Source organism: Lynx rufus, unplaced genomic scaffold (assembly GCF_022079265.1).
Source record: "Lynx rufus isolate CCGP_SWC_20201006 ecotype Redwood Valley unplaced genomic scaffold, mLynRuf1.p SCAF_10, whole genome shotgun sequence".
NCBI classification, from domain to species: domain Eukaryota; kingdom Metazoa; phylum Chordata; class Mammalia; order Carnivora; family Felidae; genus Lynx; species Lynx rufus.
Window position 1 is genome coordinate 63,428,809 of NW_025814824.1, and position 24,948 is coordinate 63,453,756.

The 24,948-nt window shown below is 41.9% G+C and overlaps 1 protein-coding gene across 1 annotated transcript; it reads right to left on the minus strand.

Moving 5' to 3' along the window:
* Positions 1-13,444: 13,444 nt before the first annotated feature.
* LOC124526233 (bile acid-CoA:amino acid N-acyltransferase-like) lies at positions 13,445-21,676 on the minus strand. Its single transcript, XM_047099088.1, is given in 5 exon segments — positions 13,445-14,436; positions 17,540-17,742; positions 21,045-21,242; positions 21,245-21,320; positions 21,322-21,676. Coding segments are annotated over 5 exon segments (1,263 nt in total). The 5' UTR covers positions 21,511-21,676; the 3' UTR covers positions 13,445-13,839.
* Positions 21,677-24,948: the final 3,272 nt, after the last annotated feature.

Here is a 24,948-nt window from a genome sequence, read left to right on the forward strand (position 1 = left end):
CAACAAAGCACCTACTGTGCACAGGGAAGAGGAGTCTCCACCATGCCACTCAGAGTACTTAATATATCACTGAACCTTATACTAGAACCATTTATGTTGAGCTTTTACTTTCCTGTTAATCTGTAAGTCTCTTGGGGGCAGGATCTGGTCTGACTTGTCTTTGTCCCACCTGCTGCGCATGGAGTCCTTTACAACCCATGTATTCAGTAAATGATTATCGATTGTGCTGTCCACTTCATTCCCATAAACTCTCATCCATTTATCCAATTCTTCCTCCCTGTTTAGTCTTTTGCACTCCCCGGTCTAATCTCTGCAATGTTGTCAGACAGATCTTTACAAAACACAAAAGTAATCAAATCACTCTCCTGCTTTATACTTTCAATGACAGCCAGAGTCATTAAAAGGTGAACTCTAAGTGTTGGGAGAAGATGGCGGTGTAGGGGGATGCTGGGCTCATCTCGTCCTGCTGATCGCTTAGATTCCACCCACATCTGACTAAATAACCCAGAAAACCGCCAGAAGACTACCAGAACGGACTCTCCGGAGACAAGCATAGACAAGAGGTCCACGGAAGAGGGTAGGAAGGGCAGAGAGGCGGTGCATGCTACATGGACTGGCAGGAGGGAGCTGGGGCAGTGAAAGGGCAGCCCGCCCAGCAAGGCAGAGCCCCCAAAGTCTAGCTTGCAAAAGCCGAGGGGCCAGACTGCATGAGTTCCGACAGCCAGCGGGACTTAACATCTGGAATGTTATAAGTCAACAGCTTTGCTCCGAGAGTGGGAGGGCGAGAGGACACCGGGAGGGAGAGGTGTTGAGCCCTGGAAGACAGAGCTCAGCTTGGCAGGGGGACAAAGTCGCTGGCCAGTGCCATCTCCCTCTCCCATCCCCCAGCTGAAATCCCAAAGGGAACCAGTTGCCCAAACTTGCTTGCACCTCGCAAATACCCAACGCTGTGCTTCTGTGGATCCATCCCTCTGACAGGTCTGCCTGCCTCCCTCTGGTGCTGCAGGGCCCCTCCCGCAGGGGGGGACCACCGACAGCAAAGCGAGCTAAGCCTGCCCCTCCCGCCCCAGTGCACCCAGATCCACCCAGCTAATACACCAAATCCTATCAAAGCACCACAAGCCTGGCAGTGTGCAAGTAGCCCAGACAAGGGCCACACCACTCCACAGTGAGTTGTGCCCCTGGGAGAGGGGAAGATAAGGTACATACCAGTCTGATTGTGGCCCCAGTGGTGGGCTGGGGGCAGATATTGGGTCTGACTGCGGCCCCGCCCAACACAAGTTACTCCAGACAGCACAGGGGAAGTGCCCTGCAGTTTGGAGCCACCGCAGGGACTACCCAAAATGATGAAACAGAAGACTTCTCCTCAAAAGAAACTCCAGGAAGTAGCGACAGTTAACGAATTGATCAAAAACAATTTAAACAATATAACGGAACAAGAATTTAGAATAATAGTCATAAAATTAATCATCGGGCTTGAAAAAAAGCATAGAGGACAGCAGAGAATCTATTGCTACAGACATCAAGGGACTAAGAAATATTCATGAGGAGCTAAAAAATGCTATAAATGAGGTGCAAAATAAAATGGAGTCGACCACAGCTCGGATTGAAGAGGCAGAGGAGAGAATAGGTGAATTAGAAGATAAAATTATGGAAAAAGAGGAAGCTGAGGAAAAGAGAGATAAAAAAAATCCAGGAGTATGAGGGGAGAATTAGAGAACTAAGTGATGCAATCAAACGGAACAATATCTGTATCATAGGAATTGCAGAGGAGGAAGAGCGAGAGAAAGGGGCTGAAGGTGTACTTGAACAAATCATAGCTGAGAACTTCCCTGATCTGGGGAAGGAAACAGGCATTGATATCCAAGAGGCACAGAGAACTACCTTCAGACGTAACTTGAATCGATCTTCTGAATGACATATCATAGTGTAACTGGCAAAATACAAGGATAAAGAGAGAATTCTATAAGCATCTAAGGATAGACAGGCTCTAACTTACAAAGGTAGACCCATAAGAGTAGTGGCAGACCTATCTACTGAAACTTGGCAGGCCAGAAAGGAACAACAGGAAATCTTCAATGTGATGAACAGAAAAAATATGTAGCCAAGAATCCTTTATCCAGCAAGTCTATCATTCAGAATAGGAGAGATAAAGGTTTTCCCAAACAAACAAAACCTGAAGGAATTCATCACCACTAAACCAGCCCTACAAGAGATCCTAAGGGGGACTCTGTGAGTGAAATGTTGCAAGGACCACAAAGTACCAGAGACATCACTACAAGCATGAAACCTACAGACATCACAATGACTCTAAACCCATATCTTTCAATAATAACGCTGAATGTAAATGGACTAAATGCTCCAACCAAAAGACACAGGGTATCAGAATGGATAAAAAAACAAGACCTATCTATTTGCTGTCTACAAGAGACTCATTTTAGATCTGAGGAAACCTTCAGATTGAAAGTGAGCGGATGGAGAACTATCTATCATGCTACTGGAAGTCAAAACAAAGCTGGAGCAGCCATACTTATATCAGACAAACTAGATTTTAAATTAAAGGCTGTAAAAGCATAAGAGACTGTTAAAAACTGAGAACAAACTGAGGGTTGATGGGGGGTGGGAGGGAGGGGCGGGTGGGTGATGGGTATTGAGGAGGGCACCTTTTGGGATGAGCACTGGGTGTTGTATGGAAACCAATTTGTCAATAAACTTCATATAAAAAAAAAAATTAAAGGCTGTAACAAGAGATGAAGAAGGGCATTATATAATAATTACAGGGTCTATCCATCAGGAAGAGCTAACAATTATAAATGTCTATGCGCCGAATACGGGAGCCCCCAAATATATAAAACAATGACTCGCAAACATAAGCAACCTTATTGACAAGAATGTGGTAATTGCAGGGGACTTTAATACCCCACTTACAGGAATGGATAGATCATCTAGACACACAGTCATAAAGAAACAAGGGCCCTGAATGATACATTGGATCAGATGGACTTGACAGATATATTTAGAACTCTGCATCCCAAAGCAACATAATATACTTTCTTCTCAAGTGCACATGGAACATTCTCTAAGATAGATCACATCTTGGATCACAAAACAGCCCTTCATAAGTATAAAAGAATTGAGATCATACCATGCACACTTTCAGACCACAATGCTATGAAGCTTGAAATAGACCACAGGAAAAAGTCTGGAAAACGTCCAAAAGCATGGAGGTTAAAGAACACCCTACTAAAGAATGAATGGGTCAACCAGGCAATTAGAGAAGAAATTAAAAGATACATGGAAACAAATGAAAATGAAAATACAACAATCCAAATGCTTTGGGATGCAGCAAAGGCAGTCCTGAGAGGAAAATACATTGCCATCCAGGCCTATCTATCTCAAGAAACAAGAAAAATCCCAAATACAAAATCTAACAGCACACCTAAAGGAAATAGAAGCAGAACAGCAAAGATGCCCCAAACCCAGCAGAAAAAGAGAAATAATAAAGATCAGAGGAGAGATAAACAATATAGAATCTAAAAAGACTGTAGAGAAGATCAATGAAACCAAGAGTTGGTTTTTTGAAAAAACAAACAAAGTTGATAAACCTCTAGCTAGGCTTCTCAAAAAGAAAAGGGAGAGGACTTAAATAGATAAAATCATGAATTAAAATGGAATTATTACAACCAATCCCTCAGAAATACAAGCAATTATCAGGGAATACTATAAAAAATTTTATGCCCACAAACTGGACAACCTGGAAGAAATGGACAAATTCCTAAACACCCACACTCTTCCAAAACTCAATCAGGAGGAAATGGAAAGCTTGAACAGACCCATAACCAGCGAAGAAATTGAATTGGTTATCAAAAATCTCCCAACAAATAAGAGTCCAGGACCAGATGGCTTCCCTGGGGAATTTTACCAGACATTTAAAGCAGAGATGATACCTATCCTTCTCAAGCTGTCCCAAAAAATAGAAAGGGAAGGAAAACTTCCAGACTCATTCTATGAAGCCGTATTACTTTGATTCCTAAACCAGACAGAGACCCCACAAAAAAAGAGAACTACAGGCCAATATCCCTAATGAATATGGATGCAAAAATTCTCAGTAAGATATTAGCAAATCGAATTCAACAGCATATAAAAAGAAGTATTCACCATGATCAAGTGGGATCCATTCCTGGGCTGCAGGGCTGGTTCAACATTTGCAAATCAATCAATGTGATACATCACATTAATAAAAGAAAAGAAAAGAACCATATGATCCTGTCAATTGATTCAGAAAAAGCATTTGACAAAATTCAGCATCCTTTCTTAATAAAAACCCTCAAAGTCAGGATAGAAGGAACATACTTAAACATCATAAAAGCCATTTATGAAAAGCCCACAGCTAATATCATCCTCAATGGGGAAAAATTGAGAGCTTTCCCCCTGAGATCAGGAATGCGACAGGGATGTCCACTCTCACCACTGTTGTTTAACATAGTGTTGGAAGTTCTAGCATCAGTAATCAGACAACAAAAGGAAATCAAAAGCATCAAAATTGGCAAAGATGAAGTCAAGCTTTCACTTTTTGCAGATGACATGATATTCTACATGGAAAACCCAATAGACTCCACCAAAAGTCTGCTAGAACTGATACATGAATTCAGCAAAGTCGCAGGATACAAAATCAATGTACAGAAATCATTTGCATTCTTATACACTAATAATGAAGCAACAGAAAGACAAAGAAACTGATCCCATTCACAATTGCACCAAGAATCATAAAATACCTAGGAATAAACCTAACCAAAGATGTAAAAGATCTGTATGCTGAAAACTATAGAAAGCTTATGAAGGAAATTGAAGACGATAGAAAGAAATGGAAAAACATTCCGTGCTCATGGATTGGAAGAATAAATACTGTTAAAATGTCAATACTACCCAAAGCTATCTACACATTCAATGCAATCCCAATGAAAATTGCGCCAGGATTCTTCTTGAAGCTAGAACAAGCAATCCTAAAATTTGTATGGAACCACAAAAGACCCCGAATTTGTATGGAACCACAAAAGACTCCGGATAGGATTAAATACCTATCCACCAAAGGAATTTTGAAGAAGACCTAAGAAGGAGGCATCACAATCCCAGACTTTAGCCTCTACTACAAAGCTGTAATCAACAAGACAGCATGGTATTAGCACAAAAACAGACACATAGACCAATGGAATAGGATAGAGACTCCAGAATCGGACCCACAAAAGTATGGCCAAGTAATTTTTGACAAAGCAGGAAAGAATATCCAATGGAAAAAAGACAGTCTCTTTAACAAATGGTGCTGGGAGAACTGGACAGCAACATGCAGAAGAATGAAACTCAACCACTTTTTTACACCATTCACAAAAATAAACTCAAAATGGATAAAGGACCTGAATGTGAGACAGGAAACCACCAAAACCCTAGAGGAGAAAGCAAGAAAAACCCTCTCTGACCTCAGCCACAGCAATTTCTTACTTGACACATCTCCAAAGGCAAGAGAATTAAAAGCAAAAATGAACTATTGGGACCTCGTGGAGACAAAAAGCTTTTGCACTGCAAAGGAAACAATCAACAAAACTAAAAGGCAACCAACGGAATGGGAAAAGATATTTGCAAATGACATATCAGAAAAAGGGCTAGTATCCAAAATCTATAAAGAGCTCACCAAACTCCACACCCGAGAAACAAATAATCCAGTGAAGAAATGGGCAGAAGACATAGACACTTCTCTAAAGAAGACATCCAGGTGGCCAACAGGCACATGAAAAGATGTTCCATGTCACTCCTCATCAGGGAAATACAAATCAAAACCACACTCAGATATCACCTCATGCCAGTCAGAGTGGCTAAAATGAACAAATCAGGAGACTATAGATGCTGGAGAGGATGTGGAGAAACGGGAACCCTCTTGCACTGTTGGTGGGAATGCAAACTGGTGCAAGCCGCTCTGGAAAACAGTGTGGAGGTTCCTCAAAAAATTAAAAATAGACCTACCCTATGACCCAGCAATAGCACTGCTAGGAATTTACCCAAGGGATACAGGAGTGCTGATGCCTAGGGGCACTTGTACCCCAATGTTTATAGCAGCACTCTCAACAATAGCCAAATTATGGAAAGGGCCTAAATGTCCATCAACTGTTAAATGGATAAAGAAATTGTGGTTTATATACACAATGGAATACTACGTGGCAATGAGAAAGAATGAAATATGGCCTTTTGTAGCAACGTGGATTGAACCGGAGAGTGTTATGCTAAGTGAAATAAGTCATACAGAGAAAGACAGATACCATATGTTTTCACTCTTATGTGGATCCTGAGAAACTTAACAGAATCCCATGGAGGAGGGGAAGGAAAAAAGAAAAGTTAGAGAGGGAGGGAGCCAAACCATAAGAGACTCTTAAAAACTGAGACTAAACTGAGGGTTGATGGGGGTGGGAGGGAGGGGAAGGTGGGTGATGGTTATTGAGGGCACCTGTTGGGATGAGCACTGGGTGTTGTATGGAAACCATTTTGACAACAAATTTCATATTAAAAAAATTAAAAAATAAAAAATAAAGGTGAACTCTAAATCCTCTGGCCCAGCATTGAGACCTTTTGCAGGGGAATGGCTTCATGACCACACCCTGGAGAGCTTCCAGGCATTCACTGGCAAAACTTGTACCACTATGACCTAAATCTGGATGGAATGCCTTGTGACTGCCAGGAACATAGCAAGGTAGATGATCTTTAGAGGAGGCTTCACAAGATTGTTTTCTCACTTGTTTTTCTTATCTTAAAATATAATTGAAATGTGATATTACATTAGTTTCAGGTATACAACATTCAACAAGCTAACCAAATGGTCAACAAACTAACCACATTACCAAATGGTCACCCCGAAAGGTTTAGTTACCACCTGTCATCAGACAAAGTTATTACAATATTATTGGCTATATATTCCCGATGATTGATTTATTTTATAAGTGGAGGTTTGCAGCTCTTATCTGTCTCTCCCTATCTTATAGGAGACTGCCACGAGACAGTTTTCCCATCCACCTCCCTGGTTCCAGAGAGGCACAGGACTTTCTGGCTCACACCCACACCCCCCTTCAAGAGCAGAGCCACAGGCTCTGTGACCATTTGCTGCAGTCTGGAGTTGGTTTCTCAGCAACAAGGCACCTCACAACTCTGTTGAAGTCATGAGGCCCCTTTTGTTTCAATGCCATTATTTCAGGGTGTAAGACAAGGACTCGGACAGCTGGCACTTTCTGTTTCTCTTGCCTCCACTATCTGTGTAAGTAATAAGCTGTCTGGAATCTAACAAGGGCTTATTATTTCTTTACCAGCTGAATCTGTCAGTCTTGGATTTGAAGTTCCCTTTGTTTTTGGTGCCCTTTATAATCTGATGCAATGAAAGCCTTTTACAACTAACCCCAACCTATTACCAGTCCAACCAACCATCTTATTATAAAACTTAGTATATGATATTGTAAAAATCTGCTTCTTTATCTCTCACCCTTTTTGTTCTATCTGAGATAGTAGCCTCTAGCCACATATAGCTAATTAAATTTCAATTTATTAAAAATAAATTAAATTAAAATTTTAATCCCTCAGTTACAGTAACCATTTTAATTGCTCAAAAGCCCACATATAACTAGTGGTTATTGCATTGGACAATGCAGATATAGAATATTTCCATCACCCTAGAATAGTCTATTAACACTAGATTATAAATTATTCTTCAAGGGCAAGAATCATTCTTTGTCCAACACTCTATTCTTCAGTTTCTAGAATAGTTCCTGGCACATAGTGATTGCTCAGTAAGTGTTTGAGGAATTAAAAGGAAGAATAAAAGATAGATGGAACAGTTTAAAAAAAAAAAAGAATAAAAATTTCTCCGAGAGAGTATGAAGAAGAACAGAAACCCAACTGAATTTTCATAGGTTACTTCTGAAGAGGTGAGACTCTTCAAAATGCAACGGAATAAAATCTCCAGGCTTGCTCACTTCTCTGCAGCCAAAGGCTACACCCTGCACGTTGCAGAGAATCCAGGAAGCCAAAGCCAGAAAGCAGCCGAAGGGCAAGAAACCAGCTGCGTCACACAGGATCAGCCCTGTGGTGGTTGCAGAGAGAGACTTGGGCAATCTGGAAGCAACCCGATAGGAGCTGAGAGCTGACAGCCATACTGTGGCATAAGTTCCAGGCATCCAGACTCCCAGGGTGAAGAGTATCAAGGCTACACCCCAGGGAGACTTTGACCCATCAGGAGAAAAGGCAGTTAGGAACTGGCCGGACACTACAGCAGCAGGAGGCAGGAAAAAATGAGAGCAAAAGGTCACCCACAGAAGTTAAAATTACCAGTCAAGAAACAGAATGTCATTCCCTCCAGGGGCTTTTTGCTCTTCATCACAGGCACTTCCTCCCCCTCCTTCCAAGCAAGAAATCCCAGAGGAAGATTTCTCCCATCAAGAAACAGTCTCTCCCTGGAGCACCTGGGTGGCTCAGTTGGTCAAGCGTCCGACTCTTGATTTTGGCTCCAGTGGTGACCTCCCGGTTGGTGAGATGGAGCCCCACGAGGGTGCTGTCAGCATGGAGCCTGCTCTGGATTCTCTCCCTCCCTCCCTCCCTCTCTCCCTCTGCCCCTCACCCTCCCCAACTCCCTCAGAAAGAAAGAAAGAAAGAAAGAAAGAAAGAAAGAAAGAAAGAAAGAAAGAAAGAAAGAAAGTCTCTAAGTTCACATTAGCAGGATCCTGACTTTTACAGCCAAGTGTGCAGTTTGCCCCCAAAATAGTCTCAAACAGTCTCTTGTTGGGTGGATGCATCTGACATATCTGCCTTTCCAAGCAACCAGCCACCCCGGGGCGTTAACTGCAGGTTCCTCAGAGAGCTGTGCTGCCCATCCAGACGAGAGGAAGGCAGCCAAAGGAAAGCCGCCTTCCCAGGTACCAAGCGGCTAAAATACAGAAAGGACCTTGTCTGCGGCATGCCCACATCCCCGACTGCTGCACACTCACTCACCCTGAATTCCTCTGCAGGAAGCGGCCTGGAGCAGGACGGCTTGCTGAGCCAACAGGAAGCCCTTCTGCTTGCTGACGTGTTCTGGTTCGAACACCCCAGCCCAAGCTTCCAAAGTGAAGTTGTGTCACAAAACTATCAGCTGCTCCTTCCTTCTATAGGTCCCCTGTGAGGGGACTACCAGCCGGTGCCGCCGCGGGGTCAGGACAGAGGCTTAGTGGCGCTGCTGCACCTTTCAGTCCCACTGGTTCTTGTGTTTCATCACACAGCTCTGGTTTCTAAGCCTCTCCCTGACTCCTCCTCTCAATCCCTGGCTCTGGTCTCCTTCACTCCAAATCCCTTTCTATTTCCTCCTCTAAGTCATTGGTGTCTTAGGCAACTGCCTTTTTGATAGTGTCTAACAGGGTAACTCCCAGTTACCCAGCGTCAGAGCCCAGAGTGTGGGCTTAACGCTCACCGGGGGCCTGTTAGGTAAAGGTTCCTGGGCCCTGCACCTGGAGGCTCTGACCAGAATAAGGCTCCAGGATCTGTATCTTTGGCAGGGAATTGCCAAGGCATATTCTGGTGTGCAAACCACTCTTCCAAGGGACCGCAGAAGCCCTCCCAGTGCAAAAATGCCTCCCCAGGGCCAGAATCCCTGAAGTCCGCCCTATGGTTAGTCTCATGAGTCAATGTCTCTTGTCAAAGTGTACAAGTCATCAAGTTTACAGATCATGGCCTATGCTTCCAGGTTGCCACCTGCTTGAGGGAGGGTACCATGTCTTTTCACTTTTGCATCTTTGGCAGCCCGTGAGGTGCGGCTGGAAGACCACCCGTCTCTGGAACCAGAGACCTAGATTGGAACCCTGACTCTTTAGCAGTGTGACTGACCTCAGGCAGATTGCTTAACGTCCCTTGTGCTTCAGCTTTTTATTTTTATTTTTTTTTTAATTTTTTTAACGTTTATTTATTTTTGGGACAGAGAGAGACAGAGCATGAACGGGGGAGGGGCAGAGAGAGAGGGAGACACAGAATCGGAAACAGGCTCCAGGCTCTGAGCCATCAGCCCAGAGCCCGACGCGGGGCTCGAACTCACGGACCGCGAGATCGTGACCTGGCTGAAGCCGGATGCTTAACCGACTGCGCCACCCAGGCGCCCCGCAGCTTTTTAAACGGGAGTGATACACACATGTATTACAAGTGAAATACAAGCCTCGAGGAAAAAGGGCTGCTCTTGGAAGTCATGGACAGGCTGAAAGTTCTGAGAGAAGACAACGGTGTCTTGGCACACAGCCATCACACTGGATGAGAAGTACCTAGGCAGGGTAGCAAGGTTCCCAGTCGAGTGACTAATTCCCAGGAGCAGATCCCAGGATGGGATGTGAGGTGAGTGAGGAAGGCAGCAGATATTAGTATCACTTTTATGAAGATTCTTTTTTTTTTTTTTTTTTTTTTTGAGAGAGCGCATACATGCAAGCAGGGGAGGGACAGAGGGAGAGGGAGAGATAGAATCTTAGGCAGGGTCCACACAGCGCAGGACTCAATCTCATGACCCATGAGATCATGACCTGAGCCAAAATCAAGAGTTGATCACTTAACTGAGCCATCCAAGGTCCCCATTTTCATAAAGATTCTAAGAGAAGTGCAAGAAAAGGTGAGCAGGTCATGATGCTTCAGCACCCAGGTAATAAAGTGAGGAGCAGGTTAGACGGCATAGACCCAGGTCTTCTCCACTCTGCTGCTCAGAGCAGAAAACATCAGAAAACCATGGGCCCCTAAGGGATGTGGCCAAAGAAGACTGGGGACGCTGGATGGTAAGGTGATGACTATGTAGAAAAGAGGCATCCACAGTTACTAATAGCAGGCATGCACCATGCAGAAACAGCTGAGGTCCTCTCGGGAGGAAGGATATCTAGCTCCAGTCTGCCTTCAGACTCACGAATGCAACACCAGCTCTTCCCTGGGTGTCCAAGCCTGCTGGCCTACCCTGCAGATTTGAGTTCCCACAATCACAGGAGCCACTTTCTTAAAATCAATCAATCTCTCTTCCCCTCTCATTATGCACACCCTCTTAGGGTATATTGACCAGGCCTGAGAACATAACTGACTTAAGACAGATTCAGAGGAGAAAAGCATGCAAAGGTATTTAATATAAGTCTTTATGTGCCACGGGAGCCTTCATAAGGAATGAAGAGCCAAAGAAAGAGCAAAACCTTCCTGCGAGTGTCTCTCCACTTCTGATTTGTGAGTTTCAGAAGCTCCCACATTCTCACAGTGCTGGGCATGGAAGCCAGCTAAGAGCTGATGGCCAGCAGGTCGGCCCTGGGATCATCATGGTGTAGTGTAAGCTGACCCTTTAGCATAGGATATGGGGTATATGCATCTACCAGGGACCTGACAGAAGACACGACTTACACTCAGAGAATTTGCAAGGGCAATAAAAGCCAAGTGGAGCAAATGCAGAGAGTGAGAGTGGGTTGGCCAGCTGGCCTGGACCATGCCAAAAGGACAGGTACATCGATGTACATAAGAGGCCAATGCCTGGAGATCAGACTAGTTACATTACTAAAAGGTTAGAGAAGCTGGTCAAGAATGTTATTTGATCTGCATTCATGCCAATCTTTGTAGTAGTGATACTGAAAAACTATGTGGAAAAAAACACAGAACCTTCTTGGTTTTGAAAAGCCATAAAATACAGGGCACACTTAGTTGGCTCAGTTGGGAGAGCATGTGACTCTTCAGCTCAGGGTTGTGAGTTTGGGCCCCATGTTGGGGGGAGAGATTAGTTAAAAAATAAAATATTAAAAAAAAAAAAGAAAACCCATAAGCTAGAAATCAAGGGATATATATCAGACCAAACACTAACAGCATACCTCATAAACATAGTCATTCTTCTTAAAATCCAAAACAGGAAACAAAATAATTATACCCATAGGGCACCTGAGTGGCTCAGTCGATTAAACATCTGACTTCAGCTCAGGTGATTATCTTAGTTTGTGAGGTCTAGTCCTGCTTAAGGTGAGCTCAAGCCTCACTTCGGGTGAGCCCCACTTCTCTCTCTCTCTCTCTCTCTGCCCCTCGCTCATCTGTGCCCTCTCTCTCTCAAAAAATAAAAATAATAATTATAATAATTATACCCATTAAACCCACTATGATAACTATTATATAGCGTATGGTATATACAACTAATGCATATAACATCTAACATATATAGTTGTTAGATAGCATATAGCACAGGAGATATTAGCCATTGCAATTACACGATTATTATAGCCAAAGGAGTGACATATTCTAATTGACTAGGTCTGGGAGATGTGAAAACTTATCTGAATGAGAAAGGAGAGGCTAGTAGCCTCAGTCATACTGAGTGGAATAATTTTATGCCCAACATAGGGAATATCAGACATCAAATAAAAGAAAAAGAGTTTAGGCAGATACAATGAAGTGTCCCCATGTGACTTCTATTCTAATTCCTCACTGGCTCCCCCCATCACACCTACAAAATCATTCAAATATGTTTTTGCTGGTTTATCTTCACTTGATTATCTACTAATCACCTTTCACATTCATCCATTGCAATTCAGTAGCTCAGGAATATTTGGATGGTGACTTGCCCCTTAGAGAATGTGTACTTGGACAAAGTAATCTGGATTGTTCTAAACCCAGGGTCATCAAACTGTGCCCTGTGAGCCAAATCCAGCCTACAGCCTGTTTTTCTGCTGCCCAGAAGCTAAGAATGGCTTTTACAGTTGTAGATACTTGGAAAAAAATGAAAAGAAAATTACTATTGTGTGACATGTTAAAATTATATGAAATGCAAACGTCAGTGTCCATAAAGAAAATTTAATTGGAACAGAGCCACAGTCATTCATTACAGCCTGTGCTGCCTTTGTGCTTTAATGGAAGAACCCAGTAATAATGACAGAGACTTTATGTATGGCCCACAAAGCCAAAAATATTTGCTATCTAGTACTTCATAGAAACAGTTTGCCAGCCCCTATGGTACACAATCCACACCCTCATGGCTCCTTTCCTAAAATGCAATTCTGTGAATCTCAGATTGTTTCTTTCTTAAAATGCTGTATGTTTAGACACAAAAATTATTTCATTTTATTAGCATTTGTTGAATTTATTGTAGACCGACTCAATCATGTTACCTCCGTATCAGCTTCCATATTGCCTTAAAATAATGCTCTAGTTTTTCAGTGACAATGATGTAACCATGAGCCATGAGCATATTTTTTTTTTCAATGTTTATTTATTTTTGGGACAGAGAGAGACAGAGCATGAACGGGGGAGGGGCAGAGAGAGAGGGGGACACAGAATCGGAAACAGGCTCCAGGCTCTGAGCCACCAGCCCAGAGCCTGACGCGGGGCTCGAACTCACGGACCGCGAGATCGTGACCTGGCTGAAGTCGGACGCTTAACCGACTGCGCCACCCAGGCACCCCAACATATTTTCAATGAGAAATCTAAACATATTGAATTTGAGTTTTAAGAAATCAGCAAATATGAGCACCTGATTCTACACATGTCTGTTTTATAAACCAGGGGATTCTGTAGTTCATTTTGGTAACTTTCTTCCTCCAGAGAATTGCTATTATAATTATAAACTGGAAAATTTTAGGGCAGGTAGAGCCCTAAATTTATTTTTCGGAATAGAAAATCCTCTGTGTATGATGCTGGATTAAGTGGGAACCATTTTTCCCTTTCCAAGTCAAGACATGACCATTGCCATCCTCTTGCTTTCTCTTATTATAACCTCCCGCAATAAGAGGTCAAAGACATTGTTCCATGAAAATCAAGTGAAGGTCTGATATTGCTTCTCTATTTCTCAGGAACATCTCAGAGTTGACTGGTCACAACTGGAATGAGATGCTTCCTGAGAAACTTCTGGATCTCCTTCCAAGAATGCTCCTGTGCAGCTGCATGCCAGGTCACCTCTCCTCCCCACTGCATGAACAGGTGGAGTTTGGAGAGCTTTGAGGCACAGCACAGTGGGGAATAGGGAGGCTCTAACATGTGACCTGCCCCGGGGTAAGATAGCAGGGTCCAATTGTCCTTCCCATTTCTCCTCAACTGTTCTGTGGCTTGCTCAGCATACGCTTTGCTGTCGATACTCTTATCATCTTCTCCCACAATGAAGAGGAAATGTCCCTGGGCCTTTTCAATGGGGAGAAAAAAGGTCTCACTGGCTTTGCTTCTAGCTTCCTCAAAACAATACTGGAACTGTGCTAACCCTAAGGCATTGATAGATACGAACTGTGGAGAGAAGGACAAGGGCTGACTAATTTGACCACGATATACCTGTGGAGTGCTAAATACAAAGTTGGGTCCATTAATAAGCACGGTAGCTATGACCTGTTTTAGATGAATAGCCATGGAGAGTCCAATCTCTGCTCCTTTGCTTATGGAAACTATCCCAATGCCTGGGCCAAGGACCTAAAAATAATGAAAATGAGACATTGATTTTATCCACCATTTAGCAAAACCCTACCATCTCAAACAACCAAAGAACTTGAATGGCCAATCGGAATCAAGCAAGGACTAATCCCACCTACATGCCCAGTTCTAGAGTTCTGAAATATGTAATGTATGTTCAAAGGAAATACTCCTTCAAGAATATGTCAGGCTTTCCAAATTAAATACTATGAATTCAGCATGGTGTTAGGTGCTGAGTTTAAAATGCCCTAAAGAAATACCAATGTAGTCAGGAAAATAAGAAAAGGGCACATAACTATTGTGAATAGTATGAGTCAAGGTATAGCTGATTGGTAAACTTTGTTGTATCAATACTGGGGTCTCTAAAGGTCATAGGAAAGGCACTCTGTAGGAAAAGACTGAGGAAAAAAGGTAAAATTGGTAAAACAGAGCATTGAAACACAAACAGAGGATTCTACATCTGCTGTGGTTTCCATAGAAGGTTTCTCCTTCTCTTGGCTCAGCTTCCTCTTCCCTGGTCAGTCACCAAGCAGGCATTTTTAGATCGTCCACCCTGTACTAACCACTGGGGGACACTGAGGGGAAAAAGGCACAAATCATCTCTTACCATCAAGGAACTCACTACCAGGTGGAGAGACAGGAGGGCAAAAACAGACAATTAGAGTAACTTACAAATTCTGCAATATAAGAATGCATAGGCAAGACTGCCAACCCAGATTATCAGGGAATAAAGACAGGATCAGAGAAAGATTCTCAAAGGAAATAGGCTATGAATTGGGTTTTTATATTTAAAAAATTTGAGTTGGGGCACCCAAATGGCTCAGTCAGTTAAGTGACTGACTCTTGATTTCAGCTCAGGTCATGATCTCACGGTTCGAGGGATCGAGCCCCGTATTGAGCCACACATCAGGCTCCATGCTGACAGTGCAGAGCCTGCTTGGGATTCTCTCCCTTTCCCTCTCTCTCTGCCCCTACCCTGTTCTCTTTCTCTCAAGATAAATGAATTAATTTTAAAAAATGGGAACAAACAAGAAGGAATGGTATTCTATGCTGTGTATAGGCTCACTAACAGGAGCCATTCTCTTCTTATTTTGAGGGGCATGTATCCAGTCCCAAGGGATAAGTTCTGATGGATCTGAACCTAGTCCCCTTTTCTATGTATGTTTTCAGGCTCTCTTGTAAGGCCAGTACATTCTACCTAAGATCCTACCCTGCATATTAAGTGGGGTGACGTGAATCATCTCCTTTTGAATTAAAAAGAGCTCTCAAGCTCTGAAGTTCTAGGTCTTAATATAAAAGATATAGAGTCACATCACTGCAATGAGAGATGAGAACCCAGAAAAGATCTGGCCAGGGAAGACAAAGTAAAAGGAAGTATAACATGCATGAACAACATGGTATAACAAAATGACACAGCTATCTGCAGCCTTTTGGCAGAACACTAACTCTCGTTACAATTTCTGCCACCAAATTTGGGATCAGGGATTTTAGGATGCTTAAAATCAACAGATGGAGAAATAAGACCTACAAGGAATTGAAAGATCTGTGGTCTATCCTCCCACAGAAGAGAGCATGAAGCAGGTTTAGTACAAGTACCAACAGCCTAGGAAAGAAATCTGGTTTCCAGGTCTCGTTTAGTCATTGACTATCTAAGTGACATTGGTAAGATTACTGATAAAGAAGTCATGCAGCAAGTATAAGAGGAATCAGGCTAAGAAAGTGAAAAACCGAACCACACAGCCTCTTCATCTCTCAACTAAGTTAAGCAGAAACTCAGCACAGTCACATTGCCTATTTGATAGCTCAAGGACAACTCCATTATATGCATCAAAAATAGTTTTTTAAAAATTCAATGCATTGGGGCACCTGGGTGGCTGAGTTGGTTAAGTATCCAACTTGAGCTCAGGTCATGATCTAACAGTTTGTGAGTTCAAGCCCCACGTCGGGCTCTGTGCTGACAGCTCGGAGCCTGGAGCCTGCTTCAGGCTCTGTGTCTCCTCCTCTCTGTGCCCTTCCCCTGCTCATGCTCATGCTCATGCTCTGTCTCTCTCTCTCTCTCTCTCTCTCAAAAATAAATAAACATTAAAAATAATTAAAGATAAAATAAAAAGTAAAAATTCAAAGCATCAATAGATTGTCAGTGATCATTGCCCATCTAATTACTACAATTCTAATCATATTTTGGTGATCCTGATACGAAATAGGATGTGGTACAGGGACTTAATTTTACTTAGATCAATTCTTTTTAAGAAAAAATATTAGCTGGGGCACCTGGGTGGCTCAGTCAGTTAAGCAGCTGACTTCGGCTCAGGTCACGATCTCACGATCTGAGTTTGAGCCCCACGTTGGGCTCTTGTGCTGGCAGCTTGGAGCCTAGAGCCTGCTTTGAATTTTGTGTCTCCCTCTCTCTCTGCCCCTCCCCCTCGTACGCTGTCTCTCTCTTAAAAATAAACATTAAAAAAAGATAAAAACATTAGCAATTAGCAAAGGCTAACATGCAGCAACCCTACAGTAGCAGCAAATCACATTTTAAAATTTAAAGAAGGTATAGACTAGAAAGAACTATAGTATTATTTTTAAGGTCTCTCAAATAGCTAAAAATGCAGACTCACTCCTCAAGAAAGACAGACTATCTTTCTGGTGAAGTCTGGTGATTAAATAATTATCAGAGAGGTGATGATAATAATAATTACATTTATTGAGGGTGTAGTATTGCCAGTGACTCTAGTGAGCACTTTGCTTGTATCATCCCCTTAGATAATTCTCACAAGAGCCTTACAAAATAGCACCACTGCCATAGTATTTAATAGATGAAGAAACTGAGAATTAGAGCATGTTAGTAGCTCGCCCAGATTCCCACAACCAGATGGGATGGAGCCAGAAAGGCAACCCATTTCTGTCTGAATCTAAAGCCATTGCATTTTGATTCCATCATGGACACAGGCTAACTTCCCATTTTGTCTTTCTGAGCAGAAGACATTGGGTGTGAAAGAAATCATGTGAATAATATGGGTATGTATATAGAATCATACTTGGAAGTTAAAGGGTCACAGAGTGTTATAGTTATTTAAAAACAGGAACTGAAAGAAAAGGCAAAAATTACCTTCGGATGTCTCAGGAGAAAGTTGACAGCTTCTTCAAAATATTCTAACTCTATTTTTTCTGGGTGTAAAGGCAGATCTTCATAGTCACAGTAGGCCAAGGCCAACGCAGCAAAGCCATGACTGGCCAGGAGACTGGCTCGGTATTCAATCAGCCCACCAATATCAGCAAACAAGTCAATTACCCCTGGGAAACGGCCCTCTCCTGAAAAAGAACAAAACAAAACAGAACTGGATATGAAGGGAAGGGAAGGAAAAAGGAAGAAAAATACGACAACACAAAGAAATGAATCACAAATCGTGGAAATGGCATATAAATTTTCAATGGAATCCCTAAATTTTCAGGCTCCTATCTGGGACAGAATTAAAGCTGATTGAATACACTAATGGAACACAATATCAGGAAGCTTGATTGGGAAACCTGTTCACTGACATGCTTCATCTCTGTAGCCAAGGACTACTGGGGACTCATAGTGCCTCATTTCTATAGTACTGAGTAAAGAAAGCCATTGAAATTAGGCAAGGGCTTTTTAATCTATGAAGAGGTACACAATTAGGCTTTAGGACACCAGTGAAGGTCCTGAGATTACATGCAAAATATATGTTTATATGTGCATGTTACTAATGAAAGCCTCTATGGATTTAATTGGGTTCTCAAAGTATATATGACTCAAAAAAAAAAAAAAAAAAGGCTTCAAAAGTATATGACTCCAAAAAGTGAATTGAAATGATTATTAGCTATAATCCTGACTTAACACTGCTCTGTTACATTAGTCTGACTACACCCAAGCAGATGTAAATGATGAGGGCTTTCATGCAGTAACATTGTTTATTCACTGCAGCTTAACACATGGCAAAAAGTAGAGGTGCTCAGAGTATCATTCTATACTCACTCTCTGTGTAGGCAACTTGTTTCCTAAATAAAGCAAGGTTCACACACTGAAAAAAAATTTATGATGCACTACTAGGGGCATTCTATTCTTGTGTAAGTGATTTTAGCTACGGAAGACTGGTCCCATCTACCTTTGAAAAGAGTGACTTGGGGATGCCTGGCTGGCTCAGTTGATAGAGTGTGCGACTCTTGATCTTGGGGTTGTGAGTTCAAACCCCATGGTGGGTGTAGAGACTACTTAAAAATAAAAAATATTTTAAAAAAAGAAACAAGTGACTTGATTTAAAGGAATATTGGGAATTTTCAAAAGAAAACATTGCTGTGTTTCCTTATGTTGAGAGAAGAAATAAAATGATACTAAATCTATCTTGGCTTTAAAATATACCACTTGTTAGGGCGCCTGGGTGGCTCAGGTTGTTTAAGCGTCCGACTTCGGCTCAGGTCATGATCTCACAGTCCATGAGTTTGAGCCCCGCGTCGGGCTCTGTGCTGACAGCTCAGAGCCTGGAGCCTGCTTTGGATTCTGTGTCTCCCTTTCTCTCTCTGCCCTTCCCCCCACCCCTCAAAAATAAATAACCATTAAAAATTTTTTTTTTGTTAATTAAAAATAGAACTACCTTCAACCCAGCAACTGCACTATTAGGTATTTATCCAAAGGATACAAAAATGTTGATTCGAAGGGGCACATGCACCCAATGTTTATAGCAGCACTATCGACAATAGCCAAAGTATGGAAAAAGCCCAAACGTCCCTCGAATGATGAATGGATAAAGAAGATGGGATATACATATACAATGGAATATTACTTGGCGATAAAAAAGAATGAAATCTTGCCATTTGCAACAATGTGGATGGAACTAGAGTGTATTACGCTACGTGAAATAAATCAGTCAGAAAAAGACATATGATTTCACCCAAATGCGGAATTTAAGAAATAAAACACACAAACATAGGGGGAGGGAAGGAAAGACAAAATAAAAACAGAGAGGGAGACAAACCATAAGAGACTCTTAAATACAGAGAACAAACTGAGGGTCGCTGGAGGGGTGTTGGGTGGGGGCATGGACTAAATGGGTAAGGGGCACTAAGGAAGACACTTGTTGGGATGAGCACTGGGTATTATATGCAAGTGATGAATCACTAAATTTTACTGCTAAAATCATTATAAAAAAAGAGTACTGAGCCTCTTATCCTGGAAGAATGTCATAGTTGAGAACCACTTTGAGACCTGACTCATTCTCTTTTGGCCCCCATGGAACAAGGAGGACACGAGCACGTGCGGTGTCCAAGAGGATTCACAAATAGCACCCTCTAAACCAATACATCATCCCAACGTGGGAGGCCTGCACCAATATTAAATTTTTCATTGAAGTGGAATAATAGAGGCACAGACGTTTGTGTCACTCACTGATCCCCACACACAATAATCTTGCCTATATGCTAATTACTGGGTGTAAACATATTGAAATTTGTCCAAACAACTAAATGGGTCATGATGACTTTGGAAAGGGAAGTTTTTATTCCTTCTACATTGTCTATAACTCTATGCTGTTGGAAACCACTTCTACCACTTCAAGCTTCCTCAATCCATCTCAGTTCTACTAAGTGATTATGTTTTTATTTTTTTAATGTTTATTTTTGAGAGAAAGAGAGAGAGAGAGAGAGAGAGAGAGCAGGGGAGGGGCAAAGAGAGAGGGAGACAGAGGATCTGAAGGGGGTTCCACGCTGCTCAATGGGGACTCAAATTCATGAACTGTGAGATCACTGAGCCGAAGTGGGATGCTTGACTGACTGGGGCACCCAGGCACTCTGTGATTATGTTTTTAAAAGCAGAGAGAGAGGCATACATCCTGGCAATACGATGGCTATGTCCCAGATCAAATCATGTGTCCGCAGAAGAGGGCCTCAGACACTCCTGAAACCTGGACCTGCCATGAGCAACTTCTGGAAAACTAACTTTGCTTCATTCAGTCCCACAATAAACCCTGATAAATGTACCAGTAGATGTTCTGAACCACTTACTGATATGTGGAGATCACTGTGAGAAACTATGTGTATTCTGGTAAGTTGTATGCCATTAAAAAGCATGTTGTATTTTCTGCAGATTTGTGGAATACTGTATAAATATGAAATATTTATGGAACTAGAGAATATAAAGTTTCTTTGCATCCTCTATATTTGTTGCAGTATTTCACTCCATAATATCTTCAGCTTATTGCATGTGATGACCTATGCCTAAACTGAAACTCAGACAGGACAAAACCCCCAAGAGAAGCTGGGATACAGTTCCATGATATCAGGATAGGGGTCTTCAGATAGTCAGGCTTCAATATAGAAGGATTTCACATAAATCCAAAGCTATGGGAAACCCATAATGCAGGGACTTCATAAACTACATGTAGTCATATCCTTAGAAAAGCTCCAGAATTGTTGAGATCAAACTTGAGTTGGAGTGGGGCATCACCATATTCTTGTTCTGACCCAGAATTAACCCTGATTCTACGGCTGGCAAGGATTACACTATGTACTATCCATATCCAAGTTAAACCTCTAGAAGGACGAGGCATTCAAAAGAGGAAACACGAGGATGACAGTACCAGGTTAATTCTACTCACCAGGAGGGAGAAAGAGGGCTCCCCGAAGGTGGCCTTCTTGAACTTGGATCCATGTGACACCAGGTGCTCTGTACCACCTCTCCAAAGTCACGCTGACTTTTGGATCAGTGGCAGCAATCTGGGCTGATGGTAAATTTGAATCACAAAGTTTTATCTGGACCAGGAAGGGGCTAGTCATCACATCTCTTTTCATCAATTAGTTAAAAAATTTTCAGGTTTCAGGGACTAGAAGAGACCCATGGGGTGGACTCCTATATAGTCACCTCCAAGTGAAGGGAGTATGATCCAGGTCTACCTCACCAACTTCACTGGCCTTATAGTAGGCTTGAGAATGAAACAGGTTCCCCTTTTCATCTTCCAGTGTTGCCTGAAAAATCACTATCTGAGAGGGACGCAGGCCTGTAGCTCGGATGTGCACTGGCTCATCAGTCAGCGTGCTTGCAGGGGTAGCTGTCAGCTGAATCATTGTTACAATGTGGCACCTTGAAGATTCTTCAAGTAATGCTTTGAGTAAACTCTGGATATATTAAAAAAAAATGGGATAATGAAATAAGACAGTGATAAGGTTAATGAGAGGTGAACTAGAACAGAAATCAGGCTGCTTGGGATTCAGCTCTAACCCTCCAGTTGTTTAGCAAATATACTGATATAATCTTCAAGTATTAGATACCTGAGAGCTTTCAACGAATTTATAGAATACATAAAACAAGTAGATAAGTTTTATAATCATTATGAACCAGGGTGGAGGAAGCAGCAGCCAAAATATGCATGAATGGTATCAACATATCCAAGGAAGATACCGCAATCAGACACCAGAACCCTTGGAAAACTAGATGCAGTGGAGAATAAGAGTGAGATGTGCAGTTGAAAAGGGGGGCTTGTTAAATATCTATATATATATGGAACTGGTGACTTCACTACTAATCCCCTTCCCACATCCTTCAGACAGAATGCCTGGCATCTAAGAATTCATGTCTAACAGAGTATTAAAAAAACAGACAAATCTTCTCAAAAGTATGAAAATAAAATCTTTGGGAAGAGCAAGGAGGCTGACATATGTATTATTCCCTAAAGAAAAAATATTCCTGGCTTCAGAGTTAGGATTTACCCAGTCCTAAGCAAAATCAGGCACTGACCAGCCCTTCAGACACCCAAAAATTTGCTGGGCTTTTTATAACTTCCATCTTAAAAATTAGGGAATGCCTCTCTCCTTTGGTTAGTGTGAAGAAAGCCACAAAAATGACCATTATTCCCATTCTAATAACCTAAAATTATCTGTATAAAAACAAAATCAATTTAAAAAAAATTTTTAAAGCTCATTAGATTGTCAGGAATCTAAACAAATTAAACTCTAGTGAGTAACAAACTCATCATAGGAGAGAGAAAACTTTCTCTTCTACAGAGTGACTTTTCTTTATGACAAAGCAGCAAAAAAGAAATGCCCATCAAAAAAATAAGGAGAAATCAAAAATAAGGAGAAAGTATAATGGATGTGTGTGGGCTGGTTTGATAGATTCGAATCCTGAGAAACTCCAGCCAGAGTCTTTCTCCAAGTGCCAACTCTTTAGGACCTGGCCATGTGCTCTAGGACAATACATCAAAGAATGGGAGCAGAGACACGAGCCAAGACAAATCTGTCTGCAGGTCTTCGGAAGAAGCAAGGCAGCTAACTTCCAAAAGATAGGGAAGAATAGCAAAATAGAGAGATTTCCCCAGGCTCAGAAAGCCAGGACTGGGACTGCAGAGCAAAGAAATGTCCTTGGTGACCCTCCTTCCAGAAGAATTATAAATCAGAGGGAAATATCCTACAGTTAGAAAAGCTAGCAACCTGGCCACAAAAACCAAAGATATCTCCAGAAGTTCAGCAATGGTTAGGCACCAGTTTCTTCTGATGAGAAGAGCCTAATTTCATATCCCAAACTATGTGAAGCCAGGGGTACGCTGAATCAGATAAAGCTGAGACAAAGCCCAGATCCAGCTGGACTACACGTCAGCCCCTAATTCTACCATTCTGACAGAACAGGGCTTTGCTCTTTTCTTGAGGTAAATATGACTTAGTCTACTCTTTTTTCTTTTTTTTAATGTTTATTTATTTTTGAGAGAAAGACAGAGCGTGAGTGGGGAGGGGAAGAGAGAAAAGGAGACACAGAATCCGAAGCAGGCTCCAGGCTCTGAGCTGTCAGCACAGAGCCTAATGCAGGGCTCAAACCCACAAACCGTGAGGTCATGACCTGAGCCAAAGTTGGTCGCTCAACTGACTGAGTCACCCAGGTGCTCCTAGTCTTTTCTTTTATATGAAATATCTGGGGTATAATAAAAAAAAATTACAAGGTGCAACAGAAGCAACAAAATCAACCCATACTCATGATGAGAGCAAACAATCAGTAGGAAAGGGCACAGAAATAGATGAGAGTGGATTTATCACACAGGAACTTTGAACCGACTACAATAGAATGCTATTCAGGAAAAGAAAACAATCGAATTACTGATAAATACAATAACTGGGAGGAATCACAAGAGAATTATGCCACTCCCAAATGATTACATATTCTATGATTCCATTTATATAACATTCTTGAAATAACAAAGTTATTTATTTGTTTGCTTATTTGTTTGTTTTTAGAGAGAGAGCAAGTGGAGGAGAGGGGCAGAGGGAGAGAGAGAAAGAATCATAAGCAGACTCCACGCTCAGCATGGAGCCTGGTGCAGGGCTCGATCCCACAACCCTGCGATCATGACCTGAGCCAAAATCAAGAGTCAGACACTCAACCAACTGAGCCACCCAGGTGCCCTTTGAAACAACAAAGTTAGAGAAATGGAGAACAGATTAGTGGTAGTGGTTGCCAAGGTTCAAGGATTGGGTTGGGAGGAGATGTCTATAAAAGGACACCATGAAGGATCCTTGTGTTCATAAGAATATTCTGTATCCTGATTGTATCAAGGTCAATATCCTTGTGACACTGTACTACAGTTTTGCAAGATTTTACCATTAGGGGAAGCTGGGTAAAGGGTACATGTGTTCTCTCTGTATTATTTCTTACATATGTGGTAAATCTACCATTACCCCAAAATAAAAGCTTAGTTAAAAAAAATAACTGTGATAAAAATGCTAAAAGATCAAGTAGAAAAGGCAGACAAAATATTTAAGAATTTCATCTGGGCATGAAAGTTGTAGAGAAGAACCAAATGGAAAAGCTAGAAATAAAAAATACAAGAATAAAAATGAAGAATTACTAGATAGACTTCATAGAAGACTAGAAAACAACAGCAGAGTAAAGGACCAGACTAAATTGCAACAAAGAAAAAAGGGTATAAAAGAAAAACAGAGCACTTGAGACGTGTGGAACAATATCAGATTCTAATATGTGTGTAATTGGTGCCTCAGAAAGACAGGGGAGAGAAAGGCACAGAAAAAATGTTTTAAAAAATAGTAATGGAGAGGCACCTATGCGGCTAAGTTGGTTGAGCATCCGACTCTTTTTTTTTTTGGTGCAAAAAGATGATTTTATTAAAGCACATGGACAGGACCCATGGGCAGAAAGACAGAAAGAGCTGCCCCAGGACCATGAGAAGAGACTGGTTCAAGCAACCGACTCTTGATTTTGGCTCAGACCATGATCTCATGGTTACTGCGTGGGCAAGAGCCCCACGGTCCGGCTCTGCTCTGACCATGCAGAGCCTGCTTGGGATTCTCACTCTCCCTCTCTCTCTGCCCCTCCTGCCTCCCTCCCTGACCCCTGCACTCTCAAATGAATAAACTTTAAGAAAATAAATATTGACTGAAATTTTCCCAAAATTGTTGAAAAATATCTTGCCACAATTACAAGAAACTCAGCAAACCAGAAGGAGGACAAACACTAAGAACACCACAACTGCAGCATTGCCTATTATCATTAGTTAAACT